The 20,039-nt window shown below is 37.3% G+C and overlaps 1 protein-coding gene and 1 long non-coding RNA gene across 2 annotated transcripts; both read right to left on the bottom strand.

Annotated features, from left to right (window-relative positions):
* Positions 1 to 1,955: 1,955 nt before the first annotated feature.
* Positions 1,956 to 14,669, bottom strand: LACTB2 (lactamase beta 2). Its single transcript, XM_057426273.1, has 7 exons — positions 14,414 to 14,669; positions 13,726 to 13,889; positions 12,370 to 12,493; positions 9,962 to 10,140; positions 5,830 to 5,978; positions 4,706 to 4,787; positions 1,956 to 2,113 (listed from the first exon to the last, which is right to left on the bottom strand). The coding sequence occupies exons 1-7, from the start codon at positions 14,533 to 14,535 to the stop codon at positions 2,070 to 2,072; spliced, it is 864 nt and encodes a 287-aa protein (XP_057282256.1). The 5' UTR covers positions 14,536 to 14,669; the 3' UTR covers positions 1,956 to 2,069.
* On the bottom strand, positions 7,322 to 8,918 carry LOC130608390 (uncharacterized). Its single transcript, XR_008974530.1, has 2 exons — positions 8,795 to 8,918; positions 7,322 to 8,484 (listed from the first exon to the last, which is right to left on the bottom strand). It is a non-coding gene; the product is annotated as an uncharacterized LOC130608390 (long non-coding RNA).
* Positions 14,670 to 20,039: the final 5,370 nt, after the last annotated feature.

The raw sequence follows: 20,039 nt of genomic DNA on the forward strand, positions 1-20,039 counted from the left end.
AACACCAGGGGTAATGGGCACAAGTCACTCCACGGGAGATTCCAATTTTATGACTCTGAATGATGATCAGTGATGCTCCTCTCAGGACAGGATCTTCAAATTAGCTGGCAGAAGACTGGAAACGCAGTTTGTGCTCCTTCCAGCTTCTGTTCCTGACAGTTTAGAAACTTAATGCATCAAACAAAGTTTGCCCTTACAGCTTGATGAGACAGAAATTGCACCTTCTCCAGTTTTGATTCTTAATTTTTAATGCATACCGCACAGATGAATGAATTCATGTCAGGGATGTAAAAAGGCTAACCCACATTTTTATACATACATGACATTTAGCGTACATTACCGCTCTATTTTTAAATAAGCAAACACTCCTGTCATAAACAAGGAGTCCCAACACTTTCACAACATGTCATGGCTAATGTAAATATCTTTTATTCTATATTAATCTCAGCGCAATTTCTGCTTTTACCATTCCAGAGACACCATACACAATCATTAATGCCAAGACTGGTTAAACTGCAATGTCACTATTTTTTGAGTGTCATGGATTTGCTACAGCACAGAGCAGAACATGGAATTCTCTGATCTACATCCTTGCTTTCTTTGCTACCTGCAACTTCCAACAGTACTTCAAGTGAAGTCTAACGCCATTTCTGTGTATTTAAAGATGAAGCACAGTAAAAACAGAAGACACGGTGCCTACCAGCAGATTTCTTTATTAGCTCAGAAAGTTCATGAGACATCACCATTTCACACCAGTTTCCTGCTGGCTTAGGTTTTTAGACCTCATGACAGAAAACTGCCATTTCATTTATCTGTTTTCCTGAAGCAAAATGACATCATTCAGAGCATGTGACTTCAGTTTTTCAACTAATAATTCCATGTTTATTCCTCATGATCAGAGAGGTAACTATAAATTCATGAAACAGCTACAGGAAACCAGCAATTAGTAATGGCAGGAAGTCCATGTGAAAGTTTCTGAGTAATTATGAAGAGAGAAATAATCCAAAAAGAACTGAAAAAATACAAGGTTTGTGGTAGAAGGGGCAAAAAAGTGGCCAAGATGGGAAATGCAGGTAAACACAAAGGAGTTAAAACCAGGAGACCTGAAAAAGACACCAAAATGGCATTGCACAGGAAGTTAAAAGGGAGTAAGAGTCATTGATCTGGTCAAAAAACAGATCAATAAAGTTTGCAAAAAGATCATTTTAAGAGCAGAAAGTTATTTCCCCTTCTCAGGGGAGGACTGGTAATCTCAGGCTGGTTACTACTTCAGATTATGATTTTCAGTTGTGGATTGCTATTCCTGGTAATAGTTGTATTTTGGATTTGGCTCAGCTGATCAGAACAAATGCCATCAACTTCATAAAATAATGATAGCTATTAAGACATGCTCCGACTCTGCATTTTTTGACAATGATCAGTTAAAATTAATGAATCCTTTGAATGAATTCCACAGAAAAAGCGTTTCCATCAGAAAACAGAGAAGTCTGGAATTACTTTCAGTGTTTTTTAAAACTTATTGCAGTGAGCAACCAGCAAAGATGTGCACAGGCAGCTAAATTAGAAAAGGAATATAAACCCCAGTATTTACATCTGTTAACAAAAATAACAGTTTTTAGAAAGTACAGATAACTTACTAGAAAATCAATTTTTGGAAAGCACAAGCAAATGAAAAGAGATTTAGAATAGCATCTTTTTACTAGAGTTTTTTAATAAATCTGATTTATTACCTTATAATATTATAATATTTGGTTTGCAAGACCTTGCTATTTGTCTTCTGCCACTGATGATAATAATGCTGCTTATTTTATAAGAGAGGTAACATTCAGCTCTTCTCACTCATTCTATTTTATTAACTCAGTATCTATCAGGTTATTTTTAAATTTCCCAAAATAATAATATCAAAACCACCAATTAACTGACTGTTAGATGCTTTAAAATTGGTATCACCTTAAAAGAAAATAATGGAAGAATTAGTTGTGATTTTGCTTGTTGTCCCAGCTCATCATTTTATTTTTTCATGCAGCAACTGTGCAGATTTAAAATATTCTTGAGCAATCTTGTGTGACTTATAAATTGTTTTTCCATCTGAGGTTGGGAGAGTCCTCACGTACTGTTAAGAAAACAAGACATTAGTTGCAAACTAATGTTTAGACATTATGTATAAACATTAGACTATCTCAAACTTCACCTGTACATTTGCATGTATGTCTATACATGTCATTTTCATTAACAGTATTAAAATACTTTCCCTCAGGCCAGTGTTGAGTTTTAACGGAAGCTGATAAACATTCACTATTTCACAATGTAACCTAGCAATATAAAGAATGATTAATAAAATAGGGTTTAATAAACCTACAGTTATTCAAAGTTCAGAACATTAGAATTCTAGATATTAAGAAATTTGAGGTAACAGAGCACTTGGTTCCTTTTCTGAAGTTTATGAACTTAAGAGAAAAAACCTTGTGCTGCTAAATTAGGAACAGCCAAATTATTTTTATCTCATCATCAGCTGTGTTCTAAAAATGCACAGCAATGACCAAGATTTTTATATCAAAACATCAGAGAAAGCTTACATGCACCTATTGTACCATTCTTGTCCAATACAAAGCATTATTTTTCTGGTTTAAGTGAGAAAAGCAAATCTGTAAAGGCAGTATCACTCCTAAGTGAAGGTATAAAAGTTATGTTAATATAAACTGCAATCCCTTCAATGAAGAGGTGAATTAATGACTGCAGCAGACAGCATATGGCCGTAATTTGCATTGAGTAACTCTTTTGTAATGTTGTAATATCCCTGTCATATTCATTATCAATACTGACAACATGTTTCTTTGGAAAAATGCTTTGTGAAAATTAAGCAGTGTTGTGACTGCAACTCAAGTCTTCCATAATGAGAAAAAAACTTGAAATACTGCAACTCAGACTATGTGGAAAGGACACCATATCAAAGCCAAATTAATAAGTCCATGAGTACGCAAGCATTTTTAAGCTACATGCTCAGAAACGAACAGAATCAATCTTCCTTAACAGATGTCCTTAATTTGAACTGAAAAACTAAGGTCACATGATGTTACGTGCTTATCATTGATCTGTGTCTAAGCTTGTATTAAAAAATTTAGCAACCATTTCCACACTGCAGAGATCAGCACAGAAAACCCCTGGGTGTTCTGATAAGACTGCTTTCCACCTTCTCTGTGAGCACAAATTGAAGACTAAAAAACAAACCAAACAAAAAAATGTTAAAGGGCAACTAAGCTTGCTGGAAAGCAGAAGCATGCAGCTGAGTACAAGAGTCACAACAATTCTTCCTTTAGTTATTTAAGCTTTCTAGTAACTGCAGACAGTTGCAACTTGGGGAACATATCTATCTGAAGCTCCATATCTGCTGAATCTTCAAAATTCAAAGGCGATTTCTGAGGAAAATTGAGTTTTGGTGTTTTTTGTTTTTTTTTTCTAGTAAGCATGAAAAGGGTGCTTTTTTTGAAAACAAACAACAAAAAACCCAAACCCAACAAAAAAATCCCACCCTGGCTTAAGGGATGAAAATCACTCTCTCATTCAAACAAATTAATTCTTGGACATTTAAGATGCACATACACAATCTTTTGCAGGAAGGACTGCAAGTCTACCTTAAAGAGGATGGTAATTTATCCACTACTTCATTTAACAGAAAATGCTGTTGCTTGAGCTACTTTGCTAGTGAAAGGAAAGGATAGTCAACAGCCTCTGATGGCCCATATGGAATCTTGTGGAACCAAACTGGAAAAATGTGTAGGTCAATAATGTATGTTAACATTCAAGAGCTGGTGCACCAAGTATCATGCACTAAGGTTTCATGGCATAAGGACATGATTTCCTGAACTTCAGTAATGACTGTCTTTGTGTGACTCTATTTTTTTTTTTTTAATAACAAGAAGGTCATTATTATTGCAAATACTAAGTCTCAACTGTTCAAACAGCAGCTAGAAGCTGATTTGTTATTAAAATAAACAGAAAGTCTAAGTTGGAAGAAATACAATAATTTCATGTTGTTATTCAGGCTCCTAAATGTTGAAAATTTGAAATAGTTGTAAATATTGTGTAATTCTTACTTCTAAGTAGTCAGTCCTGGGTGCAGTTATATAATGTACAAAAAGAAACATTTTCTTTAGCTTCTGCCTGAATGATGTTTCTACATGCATATGCCGTTACAGAAATAGAATACTTCACCTTGTAAAGGCACAATCTAGAAACAGCAAACTAAACATAGTTGCTCTACTTCAGTACTGTACTAACCAGAGATTGTAAAAATTCACACTACGTGATTTTAACTGTCTCTGGAACACAAACATACAATATACATATTTAGGAAAGGCAGAATTGTAAAATGTAATCCCATCAAATGCTATATGCAAGCACAGTTAGGTAGGAATTTCAGCAAATAGACAAAGGTATAAACACTAGTGTTAGAGGAATGTATTCCATGGTATGTCTTACATAAAAAATGAGAGGTATATGCATTGCAGTATATAATTATATATATATTTTGTATATAATTCTACTTCAAATTGCCTGAAGGACAGCTACTGCAACTGCCTGCAAGTATTACTATTATTTTTTTTTTTTACACGCCAAGAAATAATGCACTAAAGTATAACGAGAAACAGCACACAGAAAATCAAAATGAAAATTATGCTCCTTCCACCCTCCATCCACAACTTACACACTTTTTCTTCTTTCTCCAACTTCTTCAAGTGCACTAGGAGGTTACTTTCTGCTGCTCGAAGTAAATTTTCAGGGATCTCCTAATGGGAATACAAATAGGCATTCTCTATTTGTTCAAATATCTCCCAATTATTTTTTCAATATATGGAACTTGTAGTTTATTAATATAGATTTTTCTCTTCTGAATTGCTATGTTGAGCACTCAGTTATATAATGACAACAAACCGAAATGAGTAAATCAATTTTACAGCAGTTAAACTGGTAGCCTAATAACACACTTCTGTTTGCTTTGCTCATGCTTTGCATTATCCATCTGCATTATGCAAAGGCTGGCCAATGCTAAGAAACCTGTGCTCTTCTAAACTTGGTCTGCACCAGGTTGTCAGTGTAGCTGTGTATTTTTAAAGACAAATTTAAAGATGCATTTGTCCACTGATACTTTCACTTCTATTCCATGACAATATTTGCATGGGTTTAAATATCCTTATACAACTTCAGAAGAACAGAATGTCTCTTAACATTTCAAACGCTCATTAGGTAAAACCCCAAAACATTTCTCAACATCATCATCAGCTCTATCATCTTAAAAGTAAAGCCTCCTTTCTGAAAATTAAAAAGTTCTCCAAATAATGAGTCTGGCAGGAAAATTTGCTAGAAAACTCAGTAATTTTTGAATCTTAAAAAAACACTTTGAAAGATTTCCATTTCTACACATCTGCACCCTCCTGCAAACTGGTAAGACCAGGAACTAGAAGTTTTAACCAATCTTTCAGAAAACTCCAAAAACACCTTAACAATTAACAGTCATCTCTTACTTTTCACTTAGAACCAAGCACTAAAACTTTATTTCTGCTTGGTCCTATAAAACTGTGATTAGGACCATCTTGATAATGAAATAAGAGTTTGTAAGAATAATCTGGGCCCCATGCCAATAAAGTGGTTAAACAATATAATTTAAATGCACAGTCATATATGAATTCCAAACAAGCAGAAATATTTTCTATCTTTTAAAAAGCCACCATGGTCTTCACTCAAATACTTAAACTGTTACATACCACCTTATGAGCATAACTTCAATTTTTTTTTTTTAGTTTTGTCTAAAAACTTCTAATCAACAATTACCTTATACACTATCTTTACAAGTTCTGAGGATGTATATGATTTTCCAACATTCTTCTGGAAAACATTCAGAATTTGCTGTTCACGTGCAATTCGGTGAGAAATGTAGCCCTGGATTCTAGTATTTGCATCACGTACTACTGGGCCGTGACCTACATCAAAAGACACATAACAGACCACTATTACTTATATTTGCAATTAAGTATGTTATTGAATAACTGAATCATTCTTATGTAAACTCTGGTAGACTTAAAAGTCATAAGAAGGGAGCAGCACCTGTACATACCACCCTGTCAGAGTACCCTTTTTTTTTTTTTGGCATATAAATACGCAAAAATTAAGTTTCGATGTCTGCATCACAGTCTTCAATGGACATATATTAAGATGGAAAGGAAAAATTAGGATCTGAAAAAACGTGAGCGTGGAAAGGGAACACTTCAAATGGTATAAGGAAAGGAAGGGAAGATTAGACTATAAAAAAAAAAAAATAATGGAAGGGAGTTCAGGAAAAGAGTTCACTGCTGAAGAGATTTTGTGTTACCTCTGCCTGTACCACTCTCCCTAAAGGATATTGATACTGATGATTTTAACTGATCCTGGTCTTTGAACAGTAGTGGTGAGGCAAAGGACTCATGTACTACTGTGCTGCTGGGGGCTATCTAGCGAACACAAGGGCTAGAGAAGTAACATTTTAATTACAACAGATAAATTTCCCAGGACAGATCTTCAAAACTGACTCACACACTGTACTTTATTCCCTTAAACATGTACTTTCGTAAGTCTGATCAAAAAAACTAGTAGAACACAACTCAGTGAACCAGCTGGAATGTGTCAGGGCAGGAATAAGCAATGCACAAGGAACGTTATACATGGATCATTTTATGTATGGCTGGTTAATAAACAAAATGTGTTTTTACTGTGGCAGATCAGAAATGTTCAACTTACTGAAAGGTCTTTCATTCAAACTAGAAAAAGGCTTAATTGGTAAAGAACTAATCTTTGTGGAAAAATCAAATACTGCCTCATGATATGCTAAAACAATAGATTAAATATTTTTCAGACATTGAAAGTTACATGCACAGAAATTAATGTTTTACCTATGGAGAAATTTAGTTGCATGAATATTTGTCACATACTTTTAGCAAGATTTTCTATTTCTTTGCCTGTATACCTCACCTGAAGTAGCAGCACCAAATTCCGGCTTTGCCAGTATAACTCCAAGTAATTTATAAAATTGATAGAACAGAAACTGCTGTAAAGAAACATACCTTTCTTTTAGAAGTTACCTGCTATCATCCAAATCAGTTTCTTCTGAAGCTGACAATTTAAAAAAAACATATTCTTTATTTGTATTTTTGGGCTAACTGACTACATGGGGTTTTAGTTTTAAGGTTTTAAAATTACAGCTTATATTTCCTGAGAACAGGTAGTGTATAGAAAAACAGCAACTCATTTTTCATGGTTTGAATATCCATGAAATGAAGTGTCAGAGGAATCTCTTCTTCACAAGTCAAAATATTTATGCATATATTCACTTATACACTCACTTCAGCAGCTTTGAAATGACAAAATATACACTGAAGCTTAACTTGTGTAAAGGTAGTATTATAAATAACAAATATGCAACACTTGAATAGAAAACTGTAATCTCATATGCACATATATTTAATGATTTCAAAGATATTTAATTTGAAGCTATTGTTACTTACAATGTAAATTACAAACATGACAGTATCTCTAGTCAATATGTTACCACTTATAAAAACAGAAGTTTAAATTTAGAAAAAACACATCAAGATATACAGAGCAGAGACTAGAAAGAGACTATAATGGTAACTGTCCATTCTTTTGCATCCTCTAATGACAGAAGTTACATTATTCAAAATTAAAGCCTGAACATGGAATCACAAGACAGTCTTAAAACCAGTCCCTGCTCTTCTAAGTGCATGTCAGTAACTGGAATGGAACCCACATTTTCCAAAGTTAAAAGAATTTCACATCCATTACAGCAAATGTGTATGCATATACATACATTAATGTCAGAAAGCTTACAACTAAATCCAGATGTGGATCTTTTCCATCCATAATTAACAGCTACACAGTTAACTTCACCAATAAATATCTGCATAAATGTAAAATGTTCCTGAGCATGTGAAAGAGACGTCAAAATCGACCATCTTCCCAGTAATTCAGACTTTGTATCCAGCAGCTTCTTATTATTTCAGAATTCTGTAGAGCCCATATGATCAGAAACAGTAAGTTTTTATTCTCATAACACCCTATGAAGTAATACAGGCTCTCTTACTTTACTGTAAATTAAAGCACAAAGGATGAATTTGAAGAAAAGAACCAGCTCATGAAATTTCACCCAGATTTCCTAACTCCAGTATGTTTTGTACCTGTATTTTCAAGCAACATCATTTATTATTATAGGATGGGGAGCCCTCTACTGACTAAAAAGCTCTTTTCTGGTCCAAAGAATTCTCATCAACTATCGGCTGTAAATAGACTGTCACGAGCATTATGCCTGAATTCATTTCCACATTAAAAAACTTGGAAGGGGAAGGCAAAATTCAGCTACTCACAGGTAGCCAGCAGTCAGCTTGTTACAGAAATTCATGCTCTCCTACATTTAACTCTGAGGCTGCAATGTGAATGCTAAAGCATGTACAGAAAAAGTTCAAGAATTATGAAGACCTAAAACTGCAATAAAATCTAAGTACTGAACTTATCCAGAATGTGTTGGTAATGCAAACTACCTTCTAGTTACCATGTTACTGTAGTTCATACCAGTAATTTAAACAATTTTTCTGATGGTGCAATAGCTATCTTTTACACAAATGCACATACATTTTGTGCTGCGTGGATAAAAAAAAGGAAGTTAGTTCCAAACTATCTCAGTACATCACTGAAAATGTGTAATATCCCACTGGCTTTCTTACTGCAAGTACAGCATGAACATACTTACAACAGTGTAGCAAAAAGCTACAAATAAATACACAAATATTTAACCTTGGTCAATGTATAATCTAGATAAATAATGACTAAGGAGAGAGTGAAATACAACAGATAAAATTTAATTTGGCATGTATGGAGTTATTATTAATTTTACTAGTAGTAAATTACTGTGAGCAAGTCACTATTTCTATGTCAGCTTCCACATCCATGAAACATCTATAATGATATTTTTCTTAAATAGCATTCTTATGCTTAGATCCTAAAGCACTTAAAGAACACCTACTTCAAGAAGTGTATTTTAAGAATGAACACAAAAGAGATTTGCTTACATAGGCTAAACACAGATGGTTAATGGAGGAAGACAGAACTAAGAATGTAGACACAGTCACTCAGAATGACAACTGGAAGAAGATGGAACAGAAAAAGTCAGAAGAAATCCCGAGATGTAGCCCTGAAAAACCAAATGAGTAGCTTAAACTTTAGTTACATAACGATTTCTTAAAATCCAGTCTTGCCAAACAGACATGTGGTTTATATGAAAAGTAAATGCATTCCCAAGGTTTGGGGAAGATAGAGGAAAAAAACAAAAGCAAATTCACAGAACAAATGAATCGGTGACATTTTTAGAATGTGGTGTTTGGCCTCTTGGCTCTTTTTCAAATTTAAGCTAAGTCATTAAAATAAGACAACCATTTGACAGTTCTGCAGCTTTCCAAGATAAATTTGTGATTAATCCGTGTTGCAAAAAACAGACATCTCTCTCCAAAAACATTCCTAAGTAGCTCGCATTGACTGTGTGGGGATGCAAATGACCAAAACAACAACTATTATTTTTTCTGCCAGGGTACATTAAAGCATATGGATAGAGTAGTATCAGAAACCCAAATTTGCTGAATGACTACAACAGTGATTCTGACCTCTGTGTGCTCTGGGCACAGAAGCACAAGATTCACCCTCAAATGGAGAAATCTTGGGAAGGAAAGATACCCATCACAGAAAAATTCTCAAGTCTTGCAAACCACCATGCCACAAAGTCTTCTTGGACATATATTAAGTAGTGAACTTGAATTGTTACATTAGTAATGGTGTTTGCTTACAGTAAGAGTTCTCAGATTCTTAGAGGCTGTAGTTAAAAAATATATAGTAAACCAGAGCAGTTATAAATAGAACCGCTTACCAGGATATATTAAATCTACTTTCATTTGTAACAACCTCTCCAAAGTTTTCATGTAGTCATGCAGGTCTTCAATTACTGTTGTTCCTTCCCCTAAAATGCAGTCACCAGAAAATATAGCATTTTCTTCTTCTAGATGTAAAGCCATATGATCATCAGTGTGTCCAGGTGTATATAAAACTCTGTTTAAAAAACAACAAAAAGTGTTAGCTTTTCATACAGCATGTATGCTTCATTTTCAGAAGCTAGAAACAAATAATAAAATCGTACACTTAGAAAGCAGCTCACAAACAGAAAAAAAATAGACCATAAAAGGCAGAAATGTCAATGTAAACAGTGACTGCTTTGTCTAATCCCAGTCTATTTTCCTACACCATGTAGAGAATACATCGCAAACCTACTTTTACTTGTGTGACACATAACAGAAGTGAATTAAGGGAGCTGGCTAGCCATGTAGAATTTGTGTTATAAAGGGCTTTACTCTGAAGCTTTAAAAAAGAAAAATTGGCATGTCATTTGCAGATTGAAATGTGTTAAACTCTTGACAAACACCTTGCATTTAGCAAAATGGTAAGGATGATGGTGCCAATTCTTTTAGAAATTAACTATAAACTGCTGGATCCAATGCAGTTAAAGTTCTGTCTCCCAAAATTTATTTTTCCCTGAAAGCCCCATGACAGAGTGGAGCTGTCAAATACAACAAGTAATCTTCTAGCTGTTCTATGTGCAGGTCATTAAACATCAGTGGGAAGGATTTAGGACCTCACAGCTTGAATAAGTACTGCATTAGAATGAATCAAAAGGTAAATCGGCAGCTGATATGAGCTTCTGAGGAGCGGTACTGTAGTGTCCCTTCACTGTAACTTTTAAAAGGCAGAAGGCTTCATGATGAAGTTGATTCAAAGCGAAAGTAACACAACTCAGACCTACATCACTGCTGAAATTCATCAGAATTGTCTTATTAATGGTAGATGCATCAAAGCAACGATCAGGAACTGACATATTTGGTGTCAAGCACACGGTACAGGCCAACAGTGTACATGCTAAGCAATACCCAACCACGTTAGTAGAGGGCTGGGAGGCCAGAAGCACAGCACCACCTGATGTAATGACTTCCAGCTTTTACTGAATACTGAGTCCACCAGAAAGCAGGTGAGCCAACACCCTACAGAGGCAACATAAAAATCAAGTTCATTGGTTGCTTCATCATATCTTGGTAGGAAGTGGCATCCTCCAGTTCCTGATGAAACTTAACCACTAATATGGAAAAAAACAAAGGAAAAAGAACCCAACACCACCTGACACACCTTGAAAACTTGAAGGTGGTTAACCAAAATTTACAATGCAGTTATTGGTTATTTTGGAGCCAGTGGTGCATCTAATCATATCCTTAAAATGCTTACTGAATTAACAAGGTGGGAATACCTGCTTTCAACCAAGCATAAAGTTTGGTCGCACTACCCCAAACCTCAAGATGTGCCACGTCTGTCTTACTTGGATTCAAATTTAACAAGTTGTTTTTGATCTCTAAATCGATTTTGTCCCAACATGCCACTAAGGCTAGTGATAGATCTGCAATATTCAATATAATACTCTCTATGTTGTTGCTTAGGTGCTTGTTTGTTTGGTTTGTTTACTTTATTTTCACACTAACAAAGGAAAATGCTTTTGGTCACATACATCCTTTGTATATTTTTTCTTCCAATCAGCCAACTGGTATATTCTACAAGTGGAATATAATTCACTTATAAATTGAGGAAAACAAGCAAGATTTGTCCTTAGAAGAGTAATGCCTTGTTAATGAAAGAAGTCTAGTAACGGAATGGTCCAATCTTTTCAGTGTGTGTGTTTGTGTGAGGCAGAGTGGCTTTCTACTTCACATTCATTCAAGCTAACAAGACAGGCAACATGCTTTCTGGGAAGAAGCCTTCCTGAATTGGCACCCTGCAAGAACCTGACAGATTAAATGTTTAAGATGTAACATTTTACATATGTTTTAGTATCCTTTTGGGAAATATTTTAAAACTAAAAAGAAAGGCATGCCAAATAATCCATCCAGACTACAATAAACTTCCCAAATGTATCAATTTTAATAATAATTACTCATCTAAGAGTGATGAGAAAGTAAGTAAAATCCTATTTAATTTTCCTGGAGAGAATACTTTTAAGGGAAATATTCTTTATTTGTCTGCTAAAGAAAAACTAAAGGCTAATTCCTGATAATCCTCATTCATAAAAACAATTTCTTCGTATAAACATACCCTGCTAATTCATGATAGGAAGTCTACATGCCTAAATGTAGAAAAGACTAGATGTATGGCTTGACAATCATTAGAAGCTAGGATACATATATATGTTAGAATCCTGAAGAAAAACAGTGATCCAGAAAACTTGCAGAAATTGGTGTTTACCTGAGTGTGGCTCCTTCTGTCTGCACCACATCTCCCTCTTTAAGATAAAAATATTTATGTCCTCCTCTTATATTTTCTTCACGGTGAGGGACACGAGGAAGCTTACTGATGCGATATTCTGAGTCTATTTAAAAAAAAAGCAAAGAAAATTATCTGTCGCTAACAAAGCTTAATTATTATACAGTATGAATACGAAACTTGAAACAAGAAACTCGGTACAGCAATTTTGTTTACAAAGTGTATTTATTCCAGAGCCACAAACACTGACCAGTGAAAGCCACTGAATCTGAACACTGTACTCTGGACAAGCAGCAATTCTGAAGATGAAAAAGCACAAATAATAAAGAAATGTCAATAATTACTATAGTTTACAAATCTTGACCCATCAAGAGCCAAAACCCACAATTTTCTATGACAACGCATTTCTGTGCTCACATTCTACATTATGATTCACAGAAGCACCATTCAACATTTGCCTAACACTGGATGGAGGCTTTGATTTGCAGCTTCCGTCAGTGTCTGCCATCCACACCTGTACATGAACGATGAATGCCTTAGTTGGAACAGCTACATAGAGCAACCCAGAAAGTTATTTATATCCTTTGCTAGCCTTTACAACCATGTTCATGGGTTGACAAGATCAAAAACCTCACAAAGGCATCAACGCTGTTTTAACTAATGCCTGTGCTTCTTTGTAGACAAACACTTGGCAACTTCACAAACTCTGATGAAGCCTGTGACAAAGTCCAAGAAACTAAGAACTGCCACGTTATCCATTCTGCTTATTCTCCTGCCAGATACTAAAGCAGAAACCTCTCTGTTTATCAACACCGAGTAGATATTTTTAGATCAGAATTTACCTGCAGAGTGCCCTACCTGCTTTCCTCTCTTGATCTGAGGCCTATGAATTTGTCAGCAATTACTAATGGTCTGCTGTAAGGAATCTCAAAGTTATGCACGGTTCTTTTTCAGAGAGTATGTTATTTTTTTTTCACACAGCAAAAATAGTGGTCAATTTGTCATTACTGTCAATATAGAAAGGAATGAGTATCCAGTTTTTCTCTTATCTCTTAATACCATGCAAACTGCATGTTAAATTAGGGTCTCATTATTTACATGTAAGAAAAATTCACTATAAATGTATGCATAAAAAATTGAAGAAAAACTGCCACTACAGTATTCAGATGATCTACTGCTCTTATTCTATACACTGCAGCAGTATCATGAAATTACATATAGTTTATATGGAGATTCTAGAAGAATAAACTGTCTGATTTGCACAGAAGCACTCCGTAAAAGTTTTCTTCTTTACCATATGTCTACCATTTTCAACAATACTTGAAATCTCTGGCCTACCATTAGGGATGTTTTCACAGATATCAGATATTCCACCAACGTGATCATAATGCCAGTGTGTCACTAAAATTTCTTGAATTGAGATGTTGAACTCTGACAGCGCCTGCTTCAAACAGCCAATATATTCAGGAGTATTCGGCTGCCCAGTGTCAATAAGGACTCTTCTACACACGGACAAAAGAAAGAGAAAAAAACCAAACAGTGAGATAGTTCCTTGTGCTCATGTGACAATGTTACATTACATAGCAATGTGGTAGTCAAGATGCCTCCGTATTCCACACACCCTCCCTGACATTCCTCCGCACCAGTGACACAGCAATTTACAAAGGGGGGGGGGGGGGGGGAAATAAGTAATTAAACTTAGACCACATATTTCCAGCTCCAGGACGAGCCGCAGGAGCCACCGTTTAGCACGGCCTGGAAGGCCTGAGGCGAGGCACCCATCCGCTCCCTCACGGCACTCCCTCGCCCGGCCACGGGTCCACACCCCAGCCGCCCAAATCACCTCCTAGAACCGGTCACGGAGACTTAACGCTGTAATATTTGTTCTCCTTTTTACCCTAATTAAGAGATTTCGGAACAGCCGGAGGCAGCGCACAGGGCTCAAGCGGGTCGGGGCGCAAGGGGATCCGGCGGCCACCCGGTCCGCTTCCCCTTTCCCCCCCCCGGTCCCGAGCAGGGTCGTTACCTGGAGCCGGTGCCCACCAGGTAGGTGTTGGTGCCCTGCAGAGTCATGGGTCCCGGGTTGCAGCCCAGCACCCGCACCACCCGCGACGAGAGCCGCTCGATGCGCGGCAGCAGCGAAACCATCCCTGCAGGGGCACTCAACAAATAAACCTTCCTCCTTCCCCGCCGCCCCACTCCCGGCTCCGCTTACACCAACACCGAGGGCGGGAAGACGGAAGCCACTATTCCCCCTGCTCCGCCTCTCGGCGCCGGACGCGGGGCCTTCCGCCCGGTTGTGAGGCGGTGTTTCCCGGACGCTGTCGGGGCCGGACGGCGGCGGTTTTAGGTTAAAAGCAGCCGCCAGAAACACCTCAAACATTGTGGTAATTCGGTGGAATAAAGGCGATACTCTTCTTTGGCTGGTCGGTGCCTCGCTGCTGCTCTGTGAGAGGCAGGTCTGGGCTCTGCTGGCATCTAAAGCTGCAGGAATTTGTTGTAGCTACAAGCTGCATCTGCTGCATATTTTGAGAACATGCCTGCTTGACAGCATATATAGGAGTTATATATGCTCCTGTGTGTCATATAAGAGCTATCTAGGTTTCGGCATTTTAAATTAAAATGGGGAGGTGCTGGAGGGCGTTCCAGTGAAAGGACATTAAAGTGGTGAAGGGACTGGGTATCTCTCATGTGATGAAAGGCTGAGAGAGCTGGGACTGTCCAGCCTGGAGAAGAGAAGGCTCAGGAGGGATCTCATCAATGTATGTAATGCCTGAAGGGATGATGCATAAACGATGGAGTCAGGTTGTCACAGGACCATTGTCTCTGGTCTTCTCACAGGGCCCAGTGACAAGACCAGAAGCAGTGGGCACAATCTGAAACACAGGAGGTTCTCTCTGAACGTCAGGAAACACTTTTTCACTGTGAGGGTGACTGAGCACTGGCACAGGTTCTCCAAGGAGGTTATGGAATCTCCATCCTTGGTGATACTGAAAACCTGTCTGGACATGGTCCTAGTAGCTGGTTCTGGGTGGCCCTGCTTGAGCAGAAGGGCCCCTTCTAACCTCAAACATTCTGTGACTTTGTGAAATTTTGTCAATATCATCCAAATAGTAACACTGTGTTTGCAAACAGCATTCATTCTAGAGTCTGTGAGGTGCTGAAATTCACCTTTTTAGCTTTGCAATGTCCCCTCTGAAACGCCTGATGAATTGCTTTTCAACTGGCATTGTTAGAGAAATTAGAGCAGACTTGTTCTCTCCTTAAAGTACCTGCAAATGAAGCATAAAGCTAATTTAACCTGAAATCAGAGCAGATAATATTCGTATGAGCAACTTTACCAATATTAGAATTTCAAATATTATCTCATTGGTTTATACCTATATCAGATCCTAATCCTAGATATTACCTGTAACAAATAAATGTAAATTTTTAAGGTGATCATAGCAATGCAAAGTACAAAAAAGTGTTTGGTGATATCAAATTTTTGTTCAAATGTTTTTTCTTTATATGAAAACAGAGTTGCAACCCTTATATGCCATCTGAGGCCGTTCCTAGGATTTGCCTGGTCAAACAACAGAATCCAACTGCCTTCTGAAGGGGCAGAAATTCCTAAACATGATCTTGATAGACAAACTTCCAAATGACTTGTTAGAAAAACAACTCAGAGTACAGCATGTAACTGAAAAACAAAATTAGGTGGCTTCAACAGGACTTCGCATCTTCATGAAACTTTAAATTTTCTGGTCTGCTTAAATGCTAATGTGGGCAAGTAATACCAGTAGTACATGCTGGGAGATGAGCTATTAAAGTCTTTGGCATACTAACAAAGGTCTGCATCTTGCCTTGCATGACAAACTCTAACACTACATCTCTTTTCTCCTTCCCATATTGCAGGTTCTCAATCTGCCACAGATCCACCTGATGTGTTTGGCTTCCTGGGGAGTGCAAGGCAGGGGTTGGCACGAGGCAGAGAGGCAGCTCTGAGGCAGGCCCTTCTACCTGCTTAGCCATGCCATGCTTGCTAGTGTTGACTACGAACTTCTGATTTTCAGATGGCCTGCAAGGTCAGAGAACAAATGGTGCCTTTCAGCTGCCTGGTCACAGACAGCAGCACTGCATTTTCGGTCCAAGGGCCAATTTGAGTTGTTTCATCAGTTCTAATTCAGCTATAGTTAGTACACTTACAGTGCTAGCTAATTCTTCAGCTACACAAGCAGTGTTCATTACCTTACAGACACCCATTCAGCCATAGAGTGATGCATAAGAGGCCTGCTGGCAGTATGGGTTGCAGGCTTGTAGTATGCAGCAATTAAACAAGTCTACTCCTGGACATGGACTTCGACTGCAGCTGTTAGTTGCTAGGCATCACAAAAGCCATGAACAGAAATTCTGCCACAGTACAGGTAAGGTCCATGCCTATATTTAAGCCTCCAAGCCAATTTCTTTGATTTATCTCATAGGCCAAAATTTTACTTGAGTTATAAACCCATTACATTTATTTTTTTACTTACAAGCTCATCAAAGCATGAACTACAGATAACAGAAAGGATGTTTCAGGTCAAAGGAAAGAAGCCTTTTTGTGTGCAGGTATGCTGCTGAAGTAAGCAACACCCCAATACACAGTATTTCAGTCTCTTCTCGTATAATTTTCCTGTATACTGTTTTATAAGAAACCGTGGCTAGACCTGAACTTACCTAATCATGAGGTGCAATATTATGCTGACTTTGTAGCATGTCTACACCAATTTGGTGGTACATTCAACCCATTTGCAGTCTATAGGTAGAGTTTAGTTGCTATGTCACTAGAAGAAGGTATTACCTAAGCAAAGGTTTCCTATTCTAAGAAAAGTGGTTTCCCATTTCTAAGAAATTCTAAGAAAATTTTGGAAGTTTAGAGATTTCTGAACTGATTTACATGAAGTTGTCAGGTCATTGATAACTCAGCAGCAGCAAGATGCCGGTTTTATATATATATAACATCACAAGATTTTTTTCCCTACATTAAAGCTGTTTAGGGAATTGTGGACTTGTTCCCCAGGGAATGCTTACTGCAACTGTCACTGTCTGCTGCTGAAAGAATAAATTTTCCAGCGTTAGGTAGGAGTTATGAATCTGTTTCGTCCGTAGGTGGCAGAAGTGGGTGCTTTTGAGTAGTGAAGTACAGGTTCTACGATCATCGTATCTTGCATAAGCTCATGGGTTTAAAAAACTGTTATTTCTCTTATAATATGGGGGTTAACAGGCATGTAGTAAATGTCTTGCTATTATACGCTGTAATGTAGTACTAGAAAATATGTGTGTATACCCTCAAGTTCTTTTGGTTCACTGGTTTATGTTGTTAAGACAAAAATTTGAGGGGAAAAATCATAGAATCATAGATATCCTGAGGCAGGGAATGTTAAAAAAAAAACAACAAAAAACCACACACACACACACAAAAAAAAACAACCAAAAAACCTAAAGTGAGGTTTCTGGTGATAGACAATGTGATATTTGGTGGAGAACTGAATTTCTACAACTGTAAGAGACACAAAATGCAGTTTGGCATTTCTGAAAATCCCACAAGGTCACTGTTTGCATTTTTTAGCACCTTTGAGTACTGGCATTGGAGTAATTAATGAAAAAGCAGATGAATCTATTACACTGAGCGGAAGCCATCAGTCCACACATTATTTCAGACCATACATTTTCTTCAGTAACTTCCATAAATACTGATGGCAGAAATATTCATTGACTGCAAACCTTAAGTAGAAAAAGTAAAACACAGAAGGAATCTTCAAAAATCCCAAAGTTTTTTAGCTTAGTGTTTCATCCTGTTTATTTCTATGCTAGTCCTAGTGAGTACCTTAGTTTCCAGTGTCTGGAATAAGTCAACTCTTCCAAAGATAAAATATACAATATCCTGTTAATACTAATTAAAGCAGAGAAAAAAGGTCCTTCCTACCCTGTTTGGAAGCAAATAACAGGATCTGCACTGAATACCATAGGAGTTCTGTCACAATTTAGTGATGTGCTTTCTTCGGTGGCAAGTGTAACTAGAAAACAAATAATTAATCCAGACAGTAATTTAGCTCATGAACTGCCTGGTTTACACTCCAAGAATGAGCTACACAAAGCTTTTTTCTCTCTCTGTGTAACAGGGTTTTTGTAATTTTTTAATAACAACAATGGTCACAGCAGTAAGTTTGTGACTTGTCTGATTTAAGATGCCCTCCTTTAAAGGTGTAGGAACTTAGTGACTATTTGGGCAAATAGCTTGCAAAGCCTATTACAAATTTAAGAAAGCTGAGGTGGAACTATAAGAATTTAAAGTATATACCTGTCTAAGTATATACTGTATTTATTGCTCTGCTGGTAAATTATGTATATTTTTATATTTCAGGCAGAACATATCTCAGATGACCAAAATTCTTCAAACATAAAGGAATGATAGATCAATAGTGACTTTTTGGGATTTGAAAGAGCCCTCTGTTGTAATGGAAGGCAGTTGCTTTTGAAATCTGCCCACATCCATGGAGAGGGGCAGTCTTGGTAAAAGCTGCTAAATGTAGATAGTCTAGTCCACAGTCAGTTTGCCAGTTTTGTCTTGTCTGCAGCTACTCTTGCAGTCTCATCCATCGAGTCAAGTGAGGATTGTGAAGAACCAGTGCCCCAGTCCATTACAGCGGATTTTCTTCAAGTAGAACCATCAAGACAGGCATTTAAAGCAGGATGGGCATGATGAATCACTTTTGGTTTTCTTAGCAAAAATTACGTAGGTTTATGCTGGTATCAGACCTTCAATTTGCTGCCAAAACACACAGTAGCTCAGTCCAACATTGAAAGAAATACTGTCCACAAAAACTATATTCTGACAGAGTGCTTGCATTCATTTGATCATGTATAGGACAGAACAGGTGGTGTAATTGCTGAGCTGCTTATTCTCTGAAGTTATCTTATTGTGGAGCAATATACAAATACATTTTGAATTAGTGCAGTCATGATGCTCACAGCCATTATGAAGAGCTTGTTGGGCATGCGTGCAGTGGGCCTGTTAGTTTTGAATCATCACTGAGATGATTCTGCACCAACAGAAAGGCCTCTGCTGCACTTATTCAGAAGGCTGTTATGGATAATACATTGCCTCGCTGATGTCTTAAGTTGTTTTCCCAGTGTGTTGTCTTGCAGGAATGAGCCATGTGCAATAGAACCAGGAATTATGCAGTACTCCTTTAGATTCAGACACTGTTTTTTTAAGTTTTGGAAAATTAATTTGATCTGTTCATTCTGTTCTTCAAGTGATCACATGAAAATAATGGTATTTCAAGCACTGCAAAAACTGCTTAGGTTTAGGATGTTGCTAACCTATAAGGGGGAAACAGGAAGGCGAAGCACTGATACTATTTCCTGTGAAGACACAGGTAGGATTGTATTTTCTGTCCCTGGGAGCTAGAAAAGCTGTAAGTGTCTCTGGCTGAGGGTATTATCCTGTGCAGCACAGTCATAGAGGCTGAATCACAACACCTGCAGCTCTTTAAACATGCATTAAAATTGTATGTATGTATGTTGACTGCCCATAGCTCAGCTCGAGCAGACTCTTGCGAACTCCTGTGTTTTTACCAGGAGTCACATGTCCCTGGACGCGTGCATTTTCTTCATGTATCATTGCA

This window comes from Pezoporus wallicus, unplaced genomic scaffold, assembly GCF_028554395.1.
Source record: "Pezoporus wallicus isolate ANWC-B61680 ecotype Strahan unplaced genomic scaffold, APGP_CSIRO_Pwel_v1 contig_4131, whole genome shotgun sequence".
Taxonomy (NCBI): Eukaryota; Metazoa; Chordata; class Aves; order Psittaciformes; family Psittacidae; genus Pezoporus; species Pezoporus wallicus.

Excerpts from the sequence above, each read along its gene's own strand:
- LACTB2 (XM_057426273.1), bottom strand. The coding sequence starts at position 14,535 with ATGGTTTCGCTGCTGCCGCGCATCGAGCGGCTCTCGTCGCGGGTGGTG. Across the intron at positions 13,890-14,413 it reads CTGGTGGGCACCGGCTCCAG|AAGAGTCCTTATTGACACTG; the intron begins GTAACGACCCTG and ends GTCCGTGTGTAG. Across the intron at positions 4,788-5,829 it reads TTGTAAAGATAGTGTATAAG|GAGATCCCTGAAAATTTACT; the intron begins GTAATTGTTGAT and ends TATTCCCATTAG.